Raw genomic sequence first — 24,940 nt, 5'->3', positions numbered from 1 at the left:
CTTAACATAATGTCCTCAAGGTTCATCAGTACTGTTGAATATGTCAGAATTTCCTTCCTTTTTAAGGCTGAATAATATTCCATTGTCTCATTTACTTTTTGCCTGTTGTTAGTAAGTAACTTTAAAGGAGTGGTGATCACCTCTCAGGAAGTCAAGTATACAGCTACTACTTGCTCCTGAATCCATGGTAGGCATCACTGTGCCATGCATGAGGCACAGTGCGTGGTACTTAGTAGGAATTCAGTGTCTGTACTCAGCACTTTTTCTCACATAGTAAGCCAGATTTGGCTTCAGAACCTTTTTGAACACAGGATTCTAGTCAACCTCTGTCATAAATGAGAATTGATACACAAGTTGAGAAATTTTTGCCTTGCTGCTATATATGACAAGTTAAGAAAGGGGAGATTCTGTTCAGAAATCTGCTCTGTGGCTTTTATGGTCTTAAGGTGCTTAATAGTCATCTTATTAAAGCTTTTCCTTTCTTTGTCAGGTTTTCCTTATAAAATCTGAGTGCTGGATTAGCACTGACCTTTTGGAACATTAGAAACTTTGCTAAGAAAATTACTTTTAAGTACTTAAGAAAAATACAAGAGTATTTGGTTAAAATTTTGGAGTATTAACTCTCCTGTAAGGTGTAACAGTTATAAATTATATAAAGTAATAGACTGATTCCATATTAGTTGCTGAACATACTCAGTTCAGTTCAGTCGCTCAGTCGTGTCCGACTCTTCGCAACCCTGTGAATCGCAGCACGCCAGGCCTCCCTGTCCATCACCAACTCCCGGAGTTCACTCAGACTCATGTCCATCGAGTCAGTGATGCCATCCAGCCATCTCATCCTCTGTCGTCCCCTTCTCCTCCTGCCCCCAATCCCTCCCAGCATCAGAGTCTTTTCCAGTGAATCAACTCTTCGCATGAGGTGGCCAAAGTACTGGAGTTTCAGCTTCAGCATCATTCCCTCCAAAGAAATCCCAGGGCTGATCTCCTTCAGAATGGACTGGTTGGATCTCCTTGCAGTCCAGCTGCAGATATAAGTGTTTCTAGGATACTTGGTTTATCTGAGAGCTCTAACAAAGAAGTGTATTTAAGTGTAACAGATAAAACCTTGATAGTGGCTGCTTTATTTTGTTGTCTTGGTTTCTAAGGTTTTGTCAGCTTGTACCTGTGAATATTATTGTTATTCACTCATAAATGAGGTGAGAGGAGACATATAGGAGAATCTCTTGTGCACTTAAGTACATTTTATGACCTATTTTTAAAATTTGCAATTGGGTATGTTATCAGTTTTTAAGTACTTGGTACTGGTTTCAGGGGAAATTTGGTGTTCTTTTAACCATTGGCCTAGGCTAGGGTTTTTCAGCCTTGACACTGTTGACATTTTGGGCTGGATTGTCTTTGTGGTAGGAGGAGGGGGAAAACGGGACTGTCCTGTGCACTGTAAAATTTTTTATCAGCATCCCAGCCTCTGCCCAGTGGATGTCAGTCACTTCAGCTGTGACGACTAAAAATATCTCCAGATACTGCCACATGACCCAGGGGGTCAAAATTACCCCAGCTGAGAACCACTGGGCTAAATTAAAGACCAGTAATGGTCTTCCCTAGAGATTTCTCGGTCAAGCAATGTTAAAGGCCTTACAAAATTAACTACCTGGGAATTTGAATGTTCAGAATCCTTAGAAATTAGCTCTAAGCTCAGAATGCAATTCTTCTCTTCTTTCAGGTCGGCATTTCTTGCAGCACACATCCCACTTTTTTTGTACCCCTTTTTGCACACTGTCAGCAAAACACGACCCTTTGAGTATCTTCGGCTAACCAGTCTTGGAGTTATTGGTAAGTTATTAGGATCATTCTGCAAGCCTGGAATCATCATCATTCATAATAGTGGTTCTGGCTTAGGTGTTTTGTCTGGTCTTTTATAGCTTTTGTTTACCTATTGTTTATTTTTGTCTTTGGGGTTGAGTCTAATAAAACAGTTTTTACTAATGAATATCAGGAACATGGTTGTTCTTACCAAGTACCATTCTGAGTGTAAGGCTATGAGGCCCAACATTTGGGATTAAATTCAGTGTATATGTAGAAATGTTTATTAATTGTAGGAAAAGTAACATAAAAGAGCATTAATCAACAAAGAAAATTGTTACAGGAATAAGAGTTTTAGTTTGTTATTTTCATTTGATTTTTCATCTTTCTCACTTCTAGACTGTTCTCCCCTAATTCCAGGGATTTACCTTCTATTTTACCTTGTTGAATTTTTGCATGTTCAAGTTAATGTTTTCATATGCATTTATTATTAGACATGTATCTAAAATAGTTTTTACTCAAGCAAATTATATATTAGCTATTTCACATCTCAGACTCCTAGATAGTAAAATCGGTAAATTTGTGAAATGTAAATACAGTCAAGAAAATTTCTTTCTTAAATTGCCCTTCCTTTTTTCAGTGTCTTTTTCTCATAGTTTTTGCTTGACATAATAACCAAGTAATAAGAACATCAATTATAGAAGCTTTGTTTTGTTAAATTATTATTTTTATATTGAACCTGTCTTTCATCCTTATGATTGTAAACCATGAATCAGGAGGTATAATTTGAAAGTTTGGTATTTCTCAAAAACATTTTATTCTACTTTTAAGGAGTATCTGTTATGAATGTTATGGTTTTTTACATCTTCTCCTAAGAAGTCCTCTAATTAGAAACTTTTTTCCCAGTATATTCTTTTCTGCTTTTAAGATATAAAAACTTCTCATGTAGGCTTTGAAACATCAGCATGATTCTAGCCAAAGGAAACATTTATGTTCATTATTCTAATTCAGATCATCCTACTGCTATGGTTGGATGCTGCATTTATGTTAGGATAAAGGCTGATAGTGGGGAGGTGTGGAAAAAAATAGTTGGATGGTATTAAGGTAGTTGTCTACCCTTGCATATATTTTTAGAAACTCAGTTTCTCCCAAGTCATTTGAAAGAACAAGCAGAAGGTGAATGTTTGTGCCTAGACTCTTTCCTACAGTTCAAGGCTTATCAGATGAGTTTGAATATAAATGAAGTGATAAATAGCATAAATTAGAGAATACCTGAAACTGAGTAAAAATAAAAATATAACATATCAAAATTTGTAGGATCCAGATTTAAGCAGAGCTTAGAGGAAAATTTGTATCATTAAATGCTTATACTAGAAAGAAAGAGGTCTTCAATCAGTGAGCTAAGCTTTTCTTTAAAAATTAGAAAAAGGAGCAAATTTAACCAGAGCAAACAAAAGGAAGGAAATAATAAAGACTAGCTATCAATAAAAATGGGAACAGAAAATCAATAGATGACATCAGTGAAACCAATAGCAGGTGTTTTTTTACTGAGACATGACAAAAACACTGTATTAGTTTTTGGTATACAATATGATGATTTGGTATATGTATATATTGCAAAGTGACCACTACAGTAAGTTTGGTTAACATCCGTCATTACATAGTTACACTTTTTTTCCCCTTGTGATAAGAACTTGGAATACGGAATGAAGCAGGGCAAAGACTAACAGAGTTTTGCCAAGAAAATGCACTGGTCATAGCAAACACCCTTTTCCAACAACACAAGACTCTGTACAAGGACATCACCAGATGGTCAACACCGAAATCAGATTGATTATATTCTTTGCAGCCAAAGATGGAGAAGCTCTATACAGTCAGCAAAAACAAGACCAGGAGCTGACTGTGGCTCAGATCATGAACTCCTTATTGCCAAATTCAGACTGAAATTGAAGAAAGTAGGGAAAACCACTAGACCATTCAGGTATGACCTAAATCAAATCCCTTATGATTATACAGTGGAAGTGAAAAATAGATTTAAGGGCCTAGATCCGATAGATAGAGTGCCTGATGAACTATGGAATGAGGTTTGTGACATTGTACAGGAGACAGGGATCAAGACCATCTCCATGGAAAAGAAATGCAAAAAAGCAAAATGGCTGTCTGGGGAGGCCTTACAAATAGCTGTGAAAAGAAGAGAAGCAAAAAGCAAAGGAGAAAAGGAAAGATATAAGCATCTGAATGCAGAGTTCCAAAGAATAGCAAGAAGAGATAAGAAAGCCTTCCTCAATGATCAATGCAAAGAAGTAGAGGAAAACAACAGAATGGGAAAGACTAGGGATCTCTTCAAAAACATTAGAGATACCAAGGGGACATTTCATGCAAAGATGGGCTCGATAAAGGGCAGAAATGGTATGGACCTAACAGAAGCAGAAGATATTAAGAAGAGGTGGCAAGAATACACAGAAGAACTGTACAAAAAAGATCTTCACGACCCAGATAATCACGATGATGTGATCACTGACCTAGAGTCAGACATCCTGGAATGTGAAGTCAAGTGGGCCTTAGAAAGCATCACTACAAACAAAGCTAGTGGAGGTGATGGAATTCCAGTTGAGCTATTCCAAATCCTGAAAGATGATGCTGTGAAAGTGCTGCACTCAATATGCCAGCAAATTTGGAAAACTCAGCAGTGGCCACAGGACTGGAAAAGGTCAGTTTTCATTTCAGTCCCAAAGAAAGGCAATGCCAAAGAATGCTCAAACTACTACACAATTGCATTCATCTCACATGCTAGGATAATAATGCTCGAAATTCTCCAAGCCAGGCTTCAGCAATACGTAAACCGTGAACTTCCTGATGTTCAAGCTGGTTTTAGAAAAGGCAGAGGAACCAGAGATCAAATTGCCAACATCCGCTGGATCATGGAAAAAGCAAGAGAGTTCCAGAAAAACATCTATTTCTGCTTTATTGACTATGCCAAAGCCTTTGACAGTGTGGATCACAATAAGCTGTGGAAAATTCTTCAAGAGATGGGAATACCAGACCACCTGACCTGCCTCTTGAGAAACCTCTATGCAGGTCAGGAAGCAACAGTTAGAACTGGACATGGAACAACAGACTGGTTCCAGATAGGAAAAGGAGTACGTCAAGGCTGTATATTGTCACCCTGTTTATTTAACTTATATGCAGAGTACATCATGAGAAACGCTGGACTGGAAGAAACACAAGCTGGAATCAAGATTGCCGGGAGAAATCTCAGTAACCTCAGATATGCAGATGACACCACCCTTATGGCAGAAAGTGAAGAGGAACTCAAAAGCCTCTTGATGAAAGTGAAAGAGGAGAGTGAAAAAGTTGGCTTAAAGCTCAACATTCAGAAAGCGAAGTCATGGCATCTGGTCCCATCACTTCATGGGAAATAGATGGGGAAACAGTGGAAACAGTGTCAGACTTTATTCTTCTGGGCTCCAAAATCACTGCAGATGGTGACTGCAGCCATGAAATTAAAAGACGCTTACTCCTTGGAAGGAAAGTTATGACCAACCTAGATAGCATATTCAAAAACAGAGACATTACTTTGCCAACAAAGGTCCATCTAGTCAAGGCTATGGTTTTTCCTGTGGTCATGTATGGATATGAGAGTTGGACTGTGAAGAAGGCTGAGCGCCGAAGAATTGATGCTTTTGAACTGTGGTGTTGGAGAAGACTCTTGAGAGTCCCTTGGACTGCAAGGAGATCCAACCAGTCCATTCTGAAGGAGATCAGCCCTGGGATTTCTTTGGAAGGAATGATGCTAAAGCTGAAACTCCAGTACTTTGGCCACCTCATGCGAAGAGTTGACTCATTGGAAAAGACTCTGATGCTGGGAGGGATTGGGGGCAGGAGGAGAAGGGGACGATAGAGGATGAGATGGCTGGATGGCATCACTGACTTGATGGACGTGGGTCTGGGTGAACTCCAGGAGTTGGTGATGGACAGGGAGGCCTGGCGTGCTGCGATTCATGGGGTCGCAAAGAGTCGGACGCGACTGAGCGACTGAACTGAACTGAAATGAACTGAAGATTTCTCTTAGCCTTCAGACATACACTACAGTGTTGTTACTGTAGTCACCATGCTATACATTATATCTCTGGATCTTACTTACCCTGCAACTGAAAGTTTGTACCTTCTGACCACCTTCACCCATTTCATCCATCCCCAATTTTTTGTTGAAAAAAACGATGAAATTAATAAACCTCTAACCAGACAGACGAGGAAAAAAAAGGACACCAATTGGCAAATGTGATAAATGGAAGGGGAAATTGTGTAAGACTCCTCAGACAAAAGGAAAGTAAGATAATACTGCTAATAACTTTGTCCATAAATTTCACCACCTAGGTGAAATGACAGATTCTTTGAAAAATACAGTCTGCTAAAGTGCACTTAAAAAGAAAAAATGTTTAAGACTTTTCCAGAACGTGCAGAGGGGGCTTCTCAACTCTTGATGAAGCCAGCAATACTTTCATAATGAAAACTTTAAGTTAAAATTTTTTTAAAAGAAGCAAGAATAAGATTGTCTATTCATAGACAACCTGTGTTGAAGAATCTACAGAAAAAAGCTACTAGTACTGGTGAACTTAATAAGGTTGTAGGATAGAGTTAGTACATAAAAGTCATATTTTGGTATGCTTGAGCTAAATAGAAATTGAAATTTTACCAAAATATTTGAAAAACTTCGGTGTAAATTTTACAAAATATGTGCAAAGTCTGTAGTTACAAACTATAAAGCAATGATAAAATAAATCAAAGAAAACCTAAATAAATGTAGAGATAAACCATGTTTATCAGTTGGTATATCAGTGATTCAATATTACGATGTCATTCTGCCCCCAAATGATGTATAGTTTTAGAGCAATTCTAACAAAATTCTAGTAGAAGTTTTTAATAGAAATTGGTGATCCTAGTGAAAGTCTCTCAGTCGTGTCCGACTCTTATGTGAGCCATGGAATTCTCCAGGCTGAATACTGGAGTGGGTAGCCTTTCCCTTCTCCAGGGGATTTTTCCAACCCAGGGATCAAACCCAGGTCTCCCGCATTACAGGCAGATTCTTTTCAGCTGAGCCAGAAGAGAAGCCCTTGGTGATCCTAAGATTGTATCTGAAAAGGCAAATGAACTAGAATATCCATTTTTTAAAAAGAAGGATATAAACTTGGAAGATATAGTCTACCTAATTTCCAGATCTACTGGGAAACTACAAAAGTCAAGATATTGTGGTGTTGGAGAAAATAAGGACTTACAGAGCAGAGTGGAGTGTACAGAAATAAACCCACACAAATAAGGTCAATTGGATTTTTGACAAAGGCACAAAGAGAATTTAGTGAAGAAAGGATAGTCTTTTCAATAAATGGTGGTAGAACAATTGGATATTCATATGTAAAGCAATGAACCATGACCCATATCTTGTACTCTATAAAAATTAATTCAAGATGGATTTTAGACCCCCATGTAAAAAGTCTAAATGAGATAGTAATTTGACATCTGTTGTAGGCCATGTTAGTTAGTTATGGTTTGTGCTGTTTAAAGATGTAGTATTTGTAGATTGCCAGTTCTGGTTAAAGCAAATGATACCAGTCTCTTCTGAAGTAACTGACTATGGTTATTACAGGTCGAGTTAACTAAGGCCTTTGATATAAAAGCTAGCGAAGCATTGGACCACTCAGGGAACAGTCATTTGTTTAATGGGACTTTGACTCCCTGTATACAGAATGAAGAGGATATCATTGAACTGTGTCTGTCATCTGGTCAATGGTGTAAGTTTCGAAACCAGCAGAGTAGTAGAATTGGGATAATTTTGGAAATTATTTGTCTAACTCTTATTTCGGAGAAAGCAATGGCACCCCACTCCAGTACTCTTGCCTGGAAAATCCACGGACAGAGAAGCCTGGTAGGCTGCAGTCCATGGGGTCACTAAGAGTCGGGAACGACTGAGCGACTTCACTTTCACTTTTCACTTTCATGCATTGGAGAAGGAAATGGCAACCCACTCCAGTGTTCTTGCCTGGAGAATCCCAGGGACGGGGAAGCCTGGTGGGCTGCCGTCTATGGGGTCGCACAGAGTTGGACACGACTGAAGCGACTTAGCAGCAGCAGCAGCAGCTCTTATTTATTAAAATAGCAGAGGCTTGCAAAGTGAAGGTAACTTTATCAAACTTCGGTGGAACCAGAATTAGAATCTAGGTATGTGTTTCTTGTTTAGGTATGCCCTACAGTGTTTTGCTTTTGGGGGAAATAGGGGCAATTAAATAACCAGGAAGTCATTTATACCTATTGTGAGTAGGATTCAGAGGGCATTGTTTCTTTGTACCTGAGAGTATGCTTTAATACTGATACAGAACTCTCACCAGGGCTTCCCTGGTGGCTCAGACCGTAAAGAATCTGCCTGCAATGCAGGAGACCTGGGTTCTATCCCTGGGGTGGAAAGATCCCCCAGAGAAAGGAATAACAACCCACTCCAGTTTTCTTGCCTGAAGAACTCCGTGGACAGAGGAGCCTGGCAGGCTATACAGTCCACGGGGTCACAAAGGGTTGGACATGACTGAGCGACTAATACTTCACTACTTTGCCCTGGTGGCTCAGGGGCACAGAATCCACCTGCCAATGCAGGAGATGCAGATATGATCCCTGGATCAGGAAGATCCCCTGGAGAAGGAAGTGGCAACCCACTTCAGTATTCTTGCCTGGGAAATCACATGGACAGAGGAGCCTGGTGGGCTGTGGTCCACGGGGTCGCAGAGTCCAACATGATTAGGAAACTAGAACAACAATGACAACAAGAATTCTCTCTTACCTAAAGTACATGGAGAAGAGATGGTGATATTATTGTGTGATTGTCTACCAAAGTGATAGAATAATTACTTAAGTAGCTAAACTGATGCTAACTATGTGATGGACCGGACTTTGTACCTGATCTTTTAGTGTCAACAGTCAACCTGTGCTTTTCTTGCTCCTTTTTTTTTTTTTTTAAAGCCAGGGTTTGAATCTGATTCTCTGACATAAAAACTACAGTTTGTGTTGTATGTTACTAAGTTCCACAACTAGACGGATGAACAATTTTAGTTGGAAACCCTGACTCTGAAGTAATTTCGTTTGTCCATATTTTCTTTAGGGGCTCTGGTGAAAACAGATGAGCAGGAAGTAATCAACTTTCTATTGACAACAGAAATTATCCCTTTGTGTTTGCGAATTATGGAATCTGGAAGTGAACTTTCTAAAACGGTGTGTGTTTTTATCTTAGATTCTATGTTGTGTTGACTGTTGGACTACTTCTTCATGGTTGAGTTATCTTTTTCTGCCTCCCTTCAAAAATGAAAGTTTTTGAAACTTTCGTGAATGTTTTTTTCTCTTTTGAATAAAAATTGTTATATAATGATGATTTAAGAACCTAGAACCATCAGAAGAATATATTAAGTTAAATAATAAATTTCTCCCTTTTATCTGAACCCCCTTCTGACTCCACAGGTATATTTTTCCAGACATTCTTTATACATAATCAAGTATGTATATATATATATATATATATATATATATACACTTGAGCTTCTACCTGCTTTGTATTTTAACCATGGATGATAATGTAACTGGTTATAGAATTCTCACCTCTGTCTTCCCTCTCAGAACTCCATTATCATAGCCATGTTGTCTTCTGGTACTGAATGTTGTAGTGAAATCTTGAGTCAGCCTGATATTTTCCTTGTCAGATTTTTTTCTGAAAGAGCCTACTCATTGTGTCTTTTTTGTTGTTAATTTTTATAGTTTCCTCTTTGTTTTGGCCTCTTGCTTAAGCAACATCAGTTATGCTGTATTGTCTATTTTTCATGTGTCTCTTCTTACCCTCTAATTACTTTCTATCTTTAATTTCATATAATGTGATTTTTCTCAAGGCTACTTTTCCATGTTGCTATTTTTAGCAATATCTAACCTCTGCTTCTAAAGTATATCTGGTCACATTGACTATTCACTTTAATTTTTAATTAGGTAAGTATTGCTGAGTTGGATATAAGCAGATGTAATGATTTAAAGTTTGTTTGTTGTGAATATGCAATACAAATAAAGTAAAAATTCATATGCTACTACAAATAGGTATACAAGCAAATAAATGTAAGTCTTCTACCTTACGTCTCAGTTCTTCTCAGTAGTAGCCAGTATTATTACTTTTTTGTAGAATCTTTCCATAAATATGTATACATGTAGCAGTTTAATTTTGTATTAATTTATTAATTTGTATTAATTTTCTGTTAATTTTTGTATTAATACAAATTGTATTAATTTATTAATTTTTTCCTCTAGTCTGTGCTTCTCACTTCTCCTGTTGTTTCAGCTCTTCTTTGAATTTTGTATTTTCTTTTAACTTTTTAAAAATGTTTTTTTAAAGTTCATATTCACTTCAGTTTCCTTGAAAATGCAGATAAGTATTACTTGCTACCGTTTCTTGGGTTATATCTCTATAAAAGTTTCCCTGTGGGAGTCTTTCTATCCAGGATTGCTGTTTGTTTAAAAATAATGGATGGAAAGAGAGATGTTATGAGCTGAAGTTGGCAGTTTTTAAGTCAAGTGTTTTGCCTCTGAATACTTTTCCACCCAGCCTGCCAGTCTAGGGTGTGTGTTTTAGGGAGGATTTATACCTCTGCCTTCAACTTTCTACTAAACACACAAAGGATAAGTGACATGTGATCTGTGTTCATGCTTTTCTTTTCTCATTTCTTCCTTAATTTTATTTATTTTGTTAATTTCAGTGGATTTCTGGGACAGGATTGGAATGGGTACAACTGTATTCTGTTGTTTTTAAATTCATAGTTGCCTGTGAATAGGTGTTTTTCAAGTTGGCTTCTTATGGCTGGGACAGACAAAGATTCATTTTCTTCTTTTGTGACATTTCTTCCACGAGCCCCCATCCTAACGATCCCTCCATTTTCATTTCTTGCCCATTACTAAAATTAATTCATCCTTGATGTTTAGAAGTTCCCATCAACCTTTACACTTCAACTAGAATGCTTCTCCTATCCTGCCTTATAACATTATTTGTAGTCAGTTCCTGGCATGTCTATCTTCTTTTGGTCCATGCAAGTAAAGACCTTGTCATGTTAACTTTTCATGTACAAATCCTTAGTCTCAGGCCTTGTCATAGTAGGCATCAGGTGAAACAGAGGTTCTCAATCAAGGCTGTGTGACATGATCACCTGTCAAGTGTTTTAAAAACATCAGTGTCCAGGTTCCATCTCTGACTTACTGAACCGTTGTCCAGAGTGATAAAGTATGGACATTTGTGTGTTTTTTTGTTTTTTTTTAAATCCCTCTGGAAAAGTGTATAGTATGTTATTTTGGAAAGCTGTTTGGTGGTACCCACTATAAACATAAGTCTACCCTGTGACTCAGCAGTCCCACTCCTGCATATATACCCAAGAAAAATGAGCTCTACAGAGTTCCCTGGCGTTTAGGACTCCATGCCTTCACTGCCAAGGGCCCAGATTCGATCCCTGGTCGAGAAACTAAAGTCCCACAAGGCACATGGCACACACACATACCCAAAAAATGAGCTCTTATGGGCATCGGAACATGTATAGGAGTGTTTATGGCACTTTTGCTCATGAAAGATAGAACTGTAGTATATTACAAAATAAATTACACAGTAGTTAAGAAGAATGAACTGCTGATATATGCAGCATAGGTGATATTACGTCAGATGAAAGAACCCAGGCACGTATGAGTTCATACTGTATGACCATGTATGTAAAAGTCCAGAGTGGTCAAAACCAGTCAGTGAGGATAAATCAGAATAGTAACTCCCTCTCAGGGAAGGATATGACTGGGGAAAGGTACACGGGAATCTTCTGGAGTGCTGAAAATGTTCTATATTTAAAATTTTTATTTTATTTTTATTATAGTTTATAGTTGACTTATACAATATTGTGTTAGTTTCAGGTGTACATTTTAAGTGATTCATAAATATATATTCTTTATATATATATATAGAGAGAGAAAGAATATATAGATATATATTCTCTTCCACTGTAGATTATTACAAGATACTGAGTATAGTTCCCTGTGCTATACAATTGGTCCTTGTTGGTTATCTGTTTATATTATTGTTGTTCAGTCACTCAGTTGTGTCTAACGCTTTGCAACTCCATGGACTGCAGCACACTAGGCTTCCCTGACCTTCACCATCTCCCACAGCTTGCTCAAACTCATGTCCGTTGAGTCGGTGACACCATCCAACCATCTCATCCTCTGTAGTCCCCTTTTCCTCCTGCCTTCAATCTTTCCCAGCATCAGGGTCTTTTCTAATGAGTCAGCTTATAGTATTGTGTATATGTAAATCCCAACTTCCTAATGTTCTGTATTTTAATCTGGTTGTGGTTCACAGATGTGGAATAAGTAAAAATCAAAATACACTTAAGATTAGTACACTTAACACATTTTACTGTGTATATGTTTGTTTGATTTTCTTATTCGTGCCATAAAAGATTGTCACAAGCTCAGTGGCTTAAAACACTACCAGTTTATGGAAGCCAGAAACCATAAATTCAGTTTAACCAGCTTAAGTCAGGGTGCCCGTAAGGATGGCATTGCCTCTGGAGACTCTAGGAGTGAATCTCTTCCCTTGCTTTTTTTCAGCTTTCTTTCTTTCTTTATATATATATATATATATATATATATATAAAAAATATGATTTTGTTTGTTTATTTTTTGCTGTGCTGGGTCTTTGTTGCTACACACGGGCTTTCTCTAATTGCGGCGAGTGGGGACTCCTTTTTAGTGTGCAGGCTTCTCGTTGCAGTGGTTTCTCTCGTTGCAGAGCATGGACTCTAGGGCTTAGGCTTCCATAGTTGAGGCTCCTGGGCTTCAGAGCACAGGCTCAGTAGTTGTACATGGGCCCAGTTGCTCTGAGAAATGTGGGATCTTCCCAGATCAAGGATAAAGCCCGTGTCTCCTGCATTGGCAGGTGAATTGCCTTTTTCGGCTTTTAGAATTGCACATCTTGGCTATTCCTCCCTCTTCCATCTTGACAGCCAGCAGTGTAGCATGTTCAAATCTGTGCCTCTGTCATATCACTTTCTCTATGGTCACATCTCCCTCCACTTCCCTTTTATAAGAACCCTTGTGATAATGACCTAAGGCCCACCTGGATCATCCAAGATGGTTAATCCCCCCAAGATTCTTAACAATCACATCTGCAAAGTACCTTTTGCCTTATGAAGTAGCATCCTCAGGGTTTAGTGATTATGACCTGGATATGCTCGGGGGCCATTATTTAGCTGACCACAATGTTATACACCAGTAAAATAGTAAAATAAAGCAAATAATTCCCACAGTTGATTCTGATGATCAGCTAAGGAAGAGAATCATTATAATAATCATTTGACTTGAATTAAAACTTTTTTAACCCCATCTGTGTAAGAGTTAATGAGCTTAAATCAAGCTTAAATTGAGTGTATTCTTTATTACTGTTGGAAGTTTTTGAAGGGAGGCTTAAAAATCTTATTTTCTTAACGGTCTTTTAAGAATAGGAAAAATCTTACCTAACTCATTTGGAAGAGATGAGGCATGGCTGCGTTTCTGAAATCATCTTGGCCCATGGAAAACTGGGAAGCTCTGTGTTTAACTAGGTTTGGATCTCAACTCTGATTTAGTCACTTTGTTGCTTGGGATCTTAATCTGGCAAGTTATTGATTGATTAACAGTTATACCTGGCACATAGGTGTTCAATAACTAAGAAAACCTCTCTGTTTTTAGACTCTGATGATTACCTGCTCTTTTTAAGTAAAATAACAACGGTACCTACCTCATAGGTTTGTTGTGAAAATAAGATAAGGCATGTTACAGCTTTAGGAAAAATTCTGGCACTTAATGTTGAATATGGTAATATGTATTAATTTTTTTGTACTGTGCATAAGTTGTCATAATTAAGTTATCTAGAATGCAGGGGTATTTTCTTAGTTTTCTACTTCATGGTTATTCCTAGGAGAGGAGTAGACAGTTGGAAGACAAGTCTGAACAATGTTTTAGACTCCTTAATTTTGTTTTACTCCAGGTTGCCACATTTATCCTCCAGAAGATCCTCTTAGATGACACTGGTTTGGCTTATATATGTCAGACATATGAGCGTTTCTCCCATGTCGCCATGATCTTGGTGAGTTCTTTCCTTTACCTTTTTTATTTATTTGGCCGTGTTGGGTCTTAGTTGTGGCATGGGGGATCCTCTGTTGCTGCGTGTAGGCTTCTTTCTAGTTGTGACACCTGGGCTTTAGAGCTCACAGGCTCAGTAGTTGTGTAGGCTTAGTTGCCCCAGGACATGTGGGATCTTAGTTCCCTAACCAGGGATTGAACCTGAGTCCCCCTGCATTGCAAGGAGGATTCTTAACCACTGGACCACCAGGGCTTCTGATCACACAACTTAGTTTCTTTGCAGTCGACATTGAGCTACTTCAGTCTCCCAACAGGAAACAACAACCATGAAACCTTGTATAACAGGTCTTGCAATATCTGGTCTCTGATACCAACTAGGATTATGTTGTGTTTTGTATGTTCTCTCCTACCCCACCTTGTTTTGGGGAAAACAGGGTAAGATGGTCCTGCAGCTATCCAAAGAACCTTCCGCCCGTTTGCTGAAGCATGTAGTAAGATGTTACCTTCGACTCTCAGATAACCCCAGGTAAACATTTATAGAATTTAGAGGACTTTGGGGAAATACTCTGATGAGCGTCTGCCCCATCTCATGTCATGGCTTCTGTATCTTTAGGACAGGGAAGAGATAAAACTATATTCAGGTCGTCTGAGACAGACCTTGATTAATTTCTTTTAAAATCTGAAATGCTAAATTTAAAAATCCATCAGAGTGTTGTCTCCCCACCAAAACTCTGTACCCTACTCTAAAATTCCCGAGAGTTCAGATAGTGAATCTCATGATCCATTACTCCTGTGGTTTGAGCTTTCTGTTCTACAAGAAAGAAAAGTATATTTTTAAAGATCTCTTAAGAAAGGAACAAGCCCAGAGGGCTCTTGAATTGTATCTCTAGTTCTCCTCTTGATTCCTGTAAAGTCCTTGAGCTAATTATTTTACCTCCCTATTTCTTTCTGCCGGAAATCATACATTGTAGATACAGTGCATTTTAGAAAAATTTGACCTTTTGCTTTGTAAATCCATAATTCATGCTGAAAGCCACTTGCTCATATTCTGCTAAACCACATAATGGGATGATTTCTGTGTTCCTAGGAATGGGGATAACTTGATTAATGTGAACTCCTGCCACTGAGGTTATTTAAGCCCTAAGTATTTCTTTGACCATTTTCTCCTGTTCTTTAGTGGTTCCTGATTTCACCAAGTTTGAAAATACATTTATTTAAAATTCTCCTTGTAAAAGAAACTAGGCTAAGTACAAAAGCCATAACTTAAAAAAAAAAAACAGCCTTATAAATAGTTAATTTACCTTAATGAGTTTTCAGATTTGACTTTTACTGGTAATATTTTAAAGAAAATGAAATATTTGAAAGTTCATCTGATAATAACTTTATGATAGCTTTACTGCTTATCTCTTAAGAGTTTTAACATAAAACTGAAGCTGTTTTTGGAAAGACACAAATTTTTATCAGTTTAGAGTTAAAAGTTCATTAACTTATCCTACTATGAATCAGGTCATATCCCCTGTTATTTTTCTGATTTTGGAATGTTTCATTTACTATCACCCATTTATTTTTAACATGAGTATTTCGACAACTGTAATAAATCAGAAAGTAGTTTGAATTGAGGTAAATTGTTGCATCATTTTATTCTATTTGCTTTGTCACAAAGTTCAATGTAGGGGAAACATTCTGAAAATGTTTACAGACAACAGATCCTGGAGGTCTCTAAGCCTATGTCTAATATAAGCTTTAGATAATTTTAATGGCTTATTAAAGTACTTGACAGAGCCATAAATTCCCAGGATTCTATATATTTATATCTAAGAAAAGGGCTCTTCCCTGTCCCCCAATGTGGGTTTATTTGTTTGGTCTCCCTGGTTGGTTGGTTTGTTTTTGATGTAGGGCACGTGAAGCACTCAGGCAGTGCCTCCCTGACCAGCTGAAGGATACGACCTTCGCCCAGGTGCTAAAAGATGACACCACCACCAAACGCTGGCTTGCACAACTGGTGAAGAACCTGCAAGAGGGTCAGGTCACTGATCCCCGGGGGATTCCCCTGCCCCCTCAGTGATCCTCCCCCATCCCCTCCCACTACTCCCCCCAAGTTGGGGGAGGGAGGGGACACCTGCAAGGAAAACAGCTCAGGTTTTATCGCCGACTGGGAATAGACGACCTCAATGCTGAACTGCACTGGAGAAAAGGGGCACGGTACCCCCGCTGAGGTGTATGAGCTGCCATCTCAGGCTGCCTTGAGGACCTGGGCTCCCTCTGCTACTCCCAGGAAACGGGTTCCTGACACAGCAGTTTGCCACCATAGCCAAGGAGGGTGTCAACACCAGCAAATGCTGTATTTGCAGCAGGCCCACGATGACCCTTCTCCCTCACCTCTACCCAGCCACTGGCGGGAGGGAAGATTGGTGGCGGCAGCAGCGCTCTAGGCACGGTGAACGCCTGGGACCAACCATGTGGCGTTTTCTTATTTTGCCTTCCTGGAAGACTCAAGATGTGTCACTTCATCCTCTCTCTCAGTATTTGTTTACTTTGGTTTTTTGTTTTTAATCTTAGAGAGAGGTGTAGTGGACACAAGCTGTAATATTCAGCAAACCTTTGTCAGTTGGCACTGTTTACAAGTCTGTTAGTTGGATAAGCTCAATAAAAAGTTGGTCTGGGCATTACATCCCATTACATCTAGGAGGCCAATAGCTGCGTGAGCTGTTGGGGGGAATGGGAGGCAGGGGAAGGATATGAAGCCAAAGGACAGCAGGAACCCACCACCTATTTCCCTTCCCTTCTCCATTCTTCTACCCCCAGTTCTGGATGCCACAAGGACCTTAACCCTTGCTTATGGCTTTCGCTGCTAGCTTTTCCAAATCTCAGTGCTCTTCCCTTGTTCACTTTCCTAAACTTAAAACAGGCGTCTTAATTCACCAGACTGTCCTGGAAGGATATTGTATTGAGAGGAGATGATGAATGTCACCTTTAGTTCAAGTCCTCAGAGACATTTCCTGGATGACTTTTAAAAGGAAGGTTATCTGGGCTTACGATGATAGGCTCCTTGATCCTATTCTTTGCTTTGGTGTGAATCTACAATTCCAAGTGTCTTCATGATTGTACTTGAAGCAGTATTAACTGAATGAGTTAATTTTATTCAGATTTAAGATAGAGCACTGGACTCTGCTTGCTCAGTCTTGTTGGGTTTTTTGTTTTTTTGTTTTTTTTCTTTTGTTTTGGACACATTCCCTTATGGTCTGTGGGAATTATGAGATTGTCTCTGTAATATTTTTCACTTTTTTGTACTGTGTCAGAGACTCTCCATTTCTTCTGTGGATCTTTAAATGACTCTCTTCATAATCTAGAGGTTTGAATCTGCAGTCCAATGTAAATTAAATTGCGTTGCTTTCCCCCAGTCCTTCCACCTGCCATTACCTACTGTCTCTCTAATCCCCATCTTCAATCAAAGATGGAATTTATAACCCAACTAGAGAGACCAAATATTTTCAGTCCACATCTTACACAGTTGAAGGTGAGTCTGAACACATTTGAGGAGAGTTACAGGGGGCAGGCTCAGAAAAACCTTTGCAGGGGCAGTTTTGCCAACCCAAGGGCTCTTTCAAGCCGACTTTCACAAAGGGAGCCGGCCTTATTAGTTGGCTTCTGTCTCTCTAGAGCCAAGAAAGTAGTAATGAAGTAGCCTAGATGTAGGAAGGGTAGAATAAGCACTTACTCCGCAGCTTTCAAAAATGAAGAGGAGGACCAGACCAGCTCTCACTAAGCTCAAGCCTGAGGAGAAGAAGCCTTGGAGAAAGCAGAGAGCAGCATGGACTAGATAAACGTCTTGACTCCCTTCAGCCCACAGTTTCTGTCCTGCAGACTCCAGCTAGGTTAACCCTGGTTTTTGCCAACTGCCTTCCTGCTGAGCCAAAGTTTTCTCATTCCCTCTCCTTTGGGGAAGCAGTTGAGGCCCCAGGCCCCAGGCCATGCTCCCTGAGAAATTCTCTTCTCCATCTTTCGGTGCATTGGCCATTGTACTGTGCCAATAGTGTCTTAATTCTTGTACCATCTAATCTCAGCGGGCCTTGGACCCCACGTAGGAGTTGAGGGGAGGGGTGGAAATGGGTATTGTTCCTTGTAGTTGGTCCTGATGTCGTGTGTGAATAAAGAGACCCCCTCCCCTCACTTTGTGTGTTCTGTCCCTCTCACTCCCTCAACAGGACTGAAATAAAAATGCTTCTGTTTTTGTAACAATAGTTTTTCCTTTAAACTGTGGAGATTGGATTTTGTTGGTCAGATGATCCTCGTCAACCTTGCCTCTCTACCTCTGTGCACCTACACACACATGCACTGTCCTACCAAGAGGGCAGTGATGGTTCCTTTGTGGATAAGTCCTTTGGAAGAGTCTTACTGATGTGTAAAAGCTGTTTGGGAAGCTGGGGTGGCATCTTTTTTCTGATAAAAGTGTCTTGCTTAAGAGAACTTCACTCCTGGCTGTAGTGGCCAGAACCTAGTACTGGTGTGGGAGAGGCTTCCATATATGAAGAGATAAAACTTGAAACATTTTACCACCAACTTTAATAGCCATTTCCTTCTGGAGTTCAAGACTTGCATCTCCAGACTTGTTTCCATCCCTGTTTCTGGCTCTCAGTGAGACAGAGCCAACCTCTGTTTCCAGCTTCTTTTTTGTGAGGCTTGAGGGACTTTGTTTCAGTGGTGGAACAGGACAAGGAGAGGTACTGGTAGCCTTCAGAGCATGCCTTCCTTACTAACAGTATGTATGATTCTCTTGCTAACTATTCCTGCCGCTCAAAGCCTGGGGAAGTGTGAGGGGGAAGAGTAGGAATATGCAAAGTTACTCTATCAAAAGTCCAAGGAAAACATTTGAAATAGAAAACAATAGAATGAAATGACATTTTTCTCCCTGAATATTGCAGAATTTCATTTTTAAAAAATACATGTGTTTCAAAAGCAGATATAATAGGTTAAGTTGAACAACACAAACCTAGCTTAACTGACATACATAAAATACTGTAACTCAACCAACAATGCACATATTTGTAATTGCACCAAAACCTTTCACCAAAATTGATCATAGCTGAACGATCAAGCTGTAAGTAAGGAAATTTCCCCCCCAAATTAAAGTAATACAGTGTTCTCTGAACACAGAGGGATTAAGCTAGAGGGGAAAAAACTGAAAAGTCCCTAACTTATAAAACAGTATAATTCTAAACCCACTCATCACAGGAAAAAAAAAGTACAAAGGAAATTAGAAAAAAAAAAATAATGAAGACACCTCATGTCAAGAAACTGGGAAAGAGGGAAATCCCTGATAGTCTAGTGTCTAGGACTTGGCAGGGGGCCCAGGTTCCATCCCTGGTCGGGGAACTGAATCACGTGCTGCAACTAAAATACCACAACTAAAAAAAAAAACTGTATGCTGCGGCTGGGGATCCCAAGTGCCAGAGCAAGGACCTGGTCCAGCCAAATAAGGAACTGAAAAAGAATAGCAAATTCAAGAAGTAGAAGAAGTGCAAAAAAAAAAAGTGAAATAAAAAACATGTAACCAAAAGTCATTCCCTTAAAAACAGTAAAACTGATAAAGCTATAGACTGATCTGGAAAAAAAGTCAATGTTAGAAATGAAATAGAGACGTCACTCACATCTTAGTCACCAATCGCATGAACTTCCAGAAACTATAGAGAAAAAACAGGTCTTAATTAAAATTTGAAGCAGTATAACTCAGCCACCAAAAACTATCAAGGATATTAAAGGAAGGAAAACTAGGTGCTAACCTTTCCTATGAATGTAAATGTAAAATTTCCAGTCAAGTCAAATCTAGCAACATATAGAAAATGTGTCAAATCTGATTTGGATTTACTGCAAAAATAGATTGACTTGATGCTTGAATTCAGTTAACAAAAAGCAGGAGAAGAATCACAATCATTAAATATGCGCAGGAAAGAGCACTATAAAATTCAGTACTGGGACTTCCCTGTTGGTCCAGTGGCTGAAACTCCATGCTCTCACTGCAGGGGCTAGGGTTTGATCCCTGGTAAGGAAAGTAAGATCCCATGTACCACAACTAAAGATCCTGCATGCTGCAGTGAAGATCGAGCATCCCCCATGCTGCAACTAAGACCTGATACAGCTAAACAAGTATTACAGAAAAAAAATTCAATACCTATTCATGAGTTTTAAAAACTTTGAAAAGCAGGAATAGAAGGGGGTATCCTTAATCTAATAAAAATCGTTAAATGTGTGTGTATGTAGATATACCTATGTGTATATCTGTGTATAATTACTTTGACCTAAAAATTCAAATTCATTTATAATTTTAAGATTTAAAAGAAAAAGTTTCATATTCATGAAAACACAAAACCTTAATAAAAAAACGCTATGGTTGGGACTTCCCTGGTGGTCCGGTGGTTAAGAGTCCACCTTGGAATGCAAAGGATACAAGTTCGATCCCTGATCAGAGAACTAATCCCACATGGCTCAGAGCAACTGGGCTCACTCATCACACCTGGAGAGTTTGCACCCCAAGGAAAGGTCCTGAGTGCCGCCAACTAAGACCCAATGCAGCCAAATAGATAAAATTCTATTTTTAAAAAACCTGTAGTAAACTTCTCAATTATAAAATACTGAAATCATCCTCCACAAGATGCAGAATAAGATAAGGATGTCCACTATCACAACTCCATAAACTGGTCCCAGCCAGTGTGATGTCAAGAAAAAGATAAAGGGAAAAAACAAACATGCTGACAACATGATTGTGTATGTAAGTAATCCAAAAGAATCTACAGATTCTTAGAATTAAGTGAATTTAGCAAGGTCACAGAATACAGTCAATATGCATCTCAAAAAAGTCAATTATGTGTTTCTAAATACAATAAATAAAAAATGAAATTCAAAAATATATTGTTTATTATAGCATAATAAATCAGATAGCTCAAAATAGGTATGCCAAAAGATATGCAGACTCTACATTGCAAACAACATCCTGGAAAGAAAGATTGACAGGCATGTGGTCAAGTCACATATGTCAATTCACCTAATATTTTTTTTTTTTTTTTCATTTTTATTTTATTTTATTTTTTTTTTACATAATTGTATTAGTTTTGCCAAATATCAAAATGAATCCGCCACAGGTATACATGTGTTCCCCATCCCGAACCTCCTCCCTCCTCCCTCCCCATACCATCCCTCTGTTCCCAGTGCACCAGCCCCAAGCATCCAAATATTTTCTTCGTTGGTATAGGTTAGCTTATATCTGTTAGAAAAAAAGTGGGAACTTGCCTATGTTCTCAACTATTTAGAAATCTCACTATGTAAGTTTCACAATAACTTAATTTTATTTCTTTAAATTGTATATAAGATACCATTAGAGAAACGTTTTTAACCCTAATGAAATTTCAGGAATGACTTTACAGTCTGACAACATGAGTACATTTTGAAAATAAAAAAATTGAAACATCTTAATTGTAAAAAAAAAAAAAAAAAAGACATAGATGAAGAGACATATAATCTCCATGGACTGCAAAATAATATCGGAAGGATACCTGTTCTCTCAATCTGCCAGTGAAATTCGATTCTAAGTAAAATCCCAGCAGGTTTATTTTTGTGAAGATTGACAAGCTGATTCTAAAATTTGCATGGAACTAGAGAAAAGCCCGAGCAAAGCAATGAAGACCCAGCTCAGCCAAAAATAAGTGAATAAATAAAATTAATTTTTTTTTATTTCATGGAAATGGATAGTGCCAAAACAGCCAAGACAGTCTTGAAGAAAAATGAGATTGGAGTCCTTCCACACCCAGACACCCTCCTTTAACCTTTTAGACCCACCTTCCTGAGACATGACTTATAAATAGCATACAGTTGTATTTTACTTTGTGAACTTTTCTGAAACTTTTATCTCTCACAGTGGTATACCCTTTGCATTGTAGATTTTGTTTTTGGCTGTGCTGGGTCTTTACTGCTGCATAGGCTTTTCTCTAGTTGTGAGTGGGGCCTACTCTCTAGTTGCAACATGCTAACTACAGGCTTAGCTGCTCTGAGGCTTGTGGGATCTCCCTGGACCAGCGATCAAACACATGTCTCTTGCATTGGTAGGCAGATTCTTTACCACTGAGCCACCACCAAAGCCCTGGCCTTTGCATTTTAAATTCTAATCTCTATCATCTGATCTCTTGTTTCTCTTATACCTCCTTGTCCCCCCTCCCACCTTAATTTTTTGGGGAAGGGGGGTTATTTTGGAGGTTTTTGTGAGTGTTTTCTCTGGAATGGAAGTGTCTATATATTCTGTTATCTTTCCAAGTTAAATATCCTGGCTTTTAAGTTAACAGGTGTGCTTAGTCACTTCAATCGTGTCCGACTCTTCATGACCCCATGGACTATAGCCTGCCAGGCTCCTCTGTCCATAGGATTCTCCAGCTAAGAATACCGGAGTGGGTTGCCATGCTCTCCTCCAGGGGATCTTCCCAGCCCAGGGATTGAACCCAAGTCTCTTGTGTCTCCTGCATTGGCAGGTGAGTTCTTTACCACTAGTGCCACCTGGGAGGCCCAAATCAACAAGTGGTCTCACAGATTATTTTTTAGGTGAAACTTAATACTTTAAGTATTCCTTTTTGACCAATGAGAAAGGGGAGCTTTATTTCAGAAGTGTGAGAAGTTAGATTGGATGGTCTGGGAAGTGAGTCTCTGAAACCCCAGCCCTGAAGCAGAGAAGTTTAAGGCGTCTCCTCTGGGAGTCAGGAGGAGAGCCTAGGCTTGCCTGTGCAGCAGTGTCAGGGTACACTGTTGAGGTCTTCCTCTTTGCCAGCTACCCCTTCATTTCAATTTAGGGCTTCTAGGCCTTTCCTGGGCATGGTTCCCAGAAAATCCCTCTGCTGCTGCTGCTGCCCTGATCAGGTTTCTGGATCTGTTAATAATAGACAAGAGTGTGGGGATGGGACAGGATCATTATGGAAAGAGGAGCAACTAAACCAGATGGACAGCTCCTGTGCTCAGGGCCCTGTGTGTCTGCTCCTGTCCTGGATCTGAAGGAGATCCTGCAGTGGACCTGTCTTCTAAGCCATTCCTGGGAGCCACAGTAACCTTGTGAAGGTTTTCTAATGGCTTTCCCCAAAATCAGAATACATAATCTGGGGTGCTTATAAGAACACTGAAACAGAATGTCTGAGATTTGAACTCCCATCAGAAAATCCAGGAGGAGTGATAACACCTCTCACAGAACACCCAGAAGAGTATGAGGTGGTGCTGCAACTAGGTGAGGCAAATAGTGACTCAGAGAGGCAAACCATATGTATACCCCTGGAGTGTATGCACTTCCCTGGTGGTTCAGTGGATAAAAAACCACCTGTCGATGCAGGGGACATGGGTTCAATCTCTGGTCTGGGAAGATCCCACCTGCAGCGGGGCAACTAAGCCCCTGCACCACAACTACTCAACCCACGTGCTCTAGAGCGTGTGAACTGAAACCACTGAAGCCCACCCGCCTGGAGCCTGTGCTCCACGAGAGAAGCCACCACCATGAGAAGCCCACACACCACAACCAAGAGTAGGCTCTGCTCTTTGCAACTAGAGAAAGCCCGTGCACATCCACGAAGACCCAGCAGAACCAAAGATAAATAATTTAAAAAAAAAAAAAAGAATTTGCCTTGCAATGCAGGGTACTTGGGTTCGATCCTTAGTCAGGGAACTAAGATCCCACATGCTATGGAGCAACTAAGCCCATGTGCCACAACCAGAGAGTCCATGAGCTGATCATGAGATTATGATCATGAGAATCCATGAGATATCCCACATGATGCAGCGAAGATCCCCCAGGCTGCAACTAAGACCCAAAGAAGCCAAATTAAAAAAAAAATCCTGGAGTGTGGAAGGGCTAGTATGGAAAAATAAGGACAGGACAACGTTGGAGGAGTGGAAACAGAAGAATAAGACAAGCATGGGAAACAGCCTCTATGAAGTAAGATATGAAATCAGCACAGTTTAAACCTTAGTGCCTCCTAATCTTCCTGTTCCCCGGGAATGGCCTTCCCTCTTCTGCCTCTACTCCCTGCGTATTCCTTTTCCTTTATTAAAACCTGCTGTCAGTGCAGTAAACTCCACTTAGGTATAAATTTTGAGACTCGTAAGGCTTCAGAAATTACCAGTTACTAAAACATGAAACCCTTTTGTTGTAAAATATAACAAAGCTACAGAAAACTACATAAAACGTATAGCTTCATAAGTTATTATGAAGACCCTTATCAGCAACCCAGGACCAGAAACAGAACTTCGCCAGCTATTTCAGAAGCCAGCTGCGTGCCCCATCCCACTGCAATGCCTCTCTTTTCCTCAAAGTAACCACTATCCGGACATTTATGGGAATTACTCAGAAGGATTTTATTTTAATGGGACTAAAGGTTTAGCTATAAATAAGCACTAATGGTAGAATATTAGGCAGTTGAGCGATGTTTGGAGGAGCCACAAGAGGCAGCCAGGTCCCAGCACACTCAGAAATGACACCACTTTGTACAGTTAGTTCCCTCTGTGCCTGTGATTAAGACATTACTCACTGGAAGATGACCCCACAGAAGTCCAAGTACAGAGCTGTGCCCCTACCCTCAGCTCCATTCTGTCATACACTGATCCAAAAAGAGCCATACCCCACAGTCTTCCCAAGGCAGAGCAAAAGTAGGTCCCAGCTCACAGTACTGGGGAGATTGTAAGGGACTGGCGGTCTCTGCTCTGACCTGTGAGTCCGGGCCATTGCTGAAACTTCCCTGGGCCTCCGTTTCTCACTGTGAAGTATGGAGCTGTAATAAAGCCCTTGACAATCCCCTATTCCTCTCCTACTTTCCTCAATCTTGGTGTTTGTTTCCGCTGCCTATTCGTACACGCTTTAAGAAGTTCATTACCTTGCTTTCCCAGCTGGATGTCTTTCCAGCCTTGTGTTCCTCTTTTTGCTTTTGATCCTTATACACTATGAGTCTGCTTCATTTCT

General features: G+C 39.6%; 1 protein-coding gene across 2 annotated transcripts in view; it reads left to right on the top strand.

The window, feature by feature from the left end:
- The window catches only part of CNOT9 (CCR4-NOT transcription complex subunit 9), a 30,888-nt gene extending 14,259 nt beyond the window's left edge, over positions 1-16,629 (top strand). For both annotated transcript variants that reach the window (XM_005889654.3, XM_070386733.1), the window contains 5 exons: positions 1,721-1,830; positions 8,945-9,054; positions 13,871-13,969; positions 14,400-14,491; positions 15,862-16,629. In XM_005889654.3, coding sequence (XP_005889716.1) covers positions 1,721-1,830; positions 8,945-9,054; positions 13,871-13,969; positions 14,400-14,491; positions 15,862-16,030 — 580 coding nt within the window. In that variant the 3' untranslated portion in view covers positions 16,031-16,629. The remainder of the gene's footprint in view (positions 1-1,720; positions 1,831-8,944; positions 9,055-13,870; positions 13,970-14,399; positions 14,492-15,861) is intronic.
- The last annotated feature ends 8,311 nt before the right edge of the window (positions 16,630-24,940 follow it).

This window comes from Bos mutus, chromosome 2 (genome assembly GCF_027580195.1).
Source record: "Bos mutus isolate GX-2022 chromosome 2, NWIPB_WYAK_1.1, whole genome shotgun sequence".
Lineage (NCBI taxonomy): Eukaryota > Metazoa > Chordata > Mammalia > Artiodactyla > Bovidae > Bos > Bos mutus.
The sequence above is the reverse complement of the archived record's forward strand: the minus strand, read 5'-3'. Positions and strand labels throughout refer to the sequence as shown.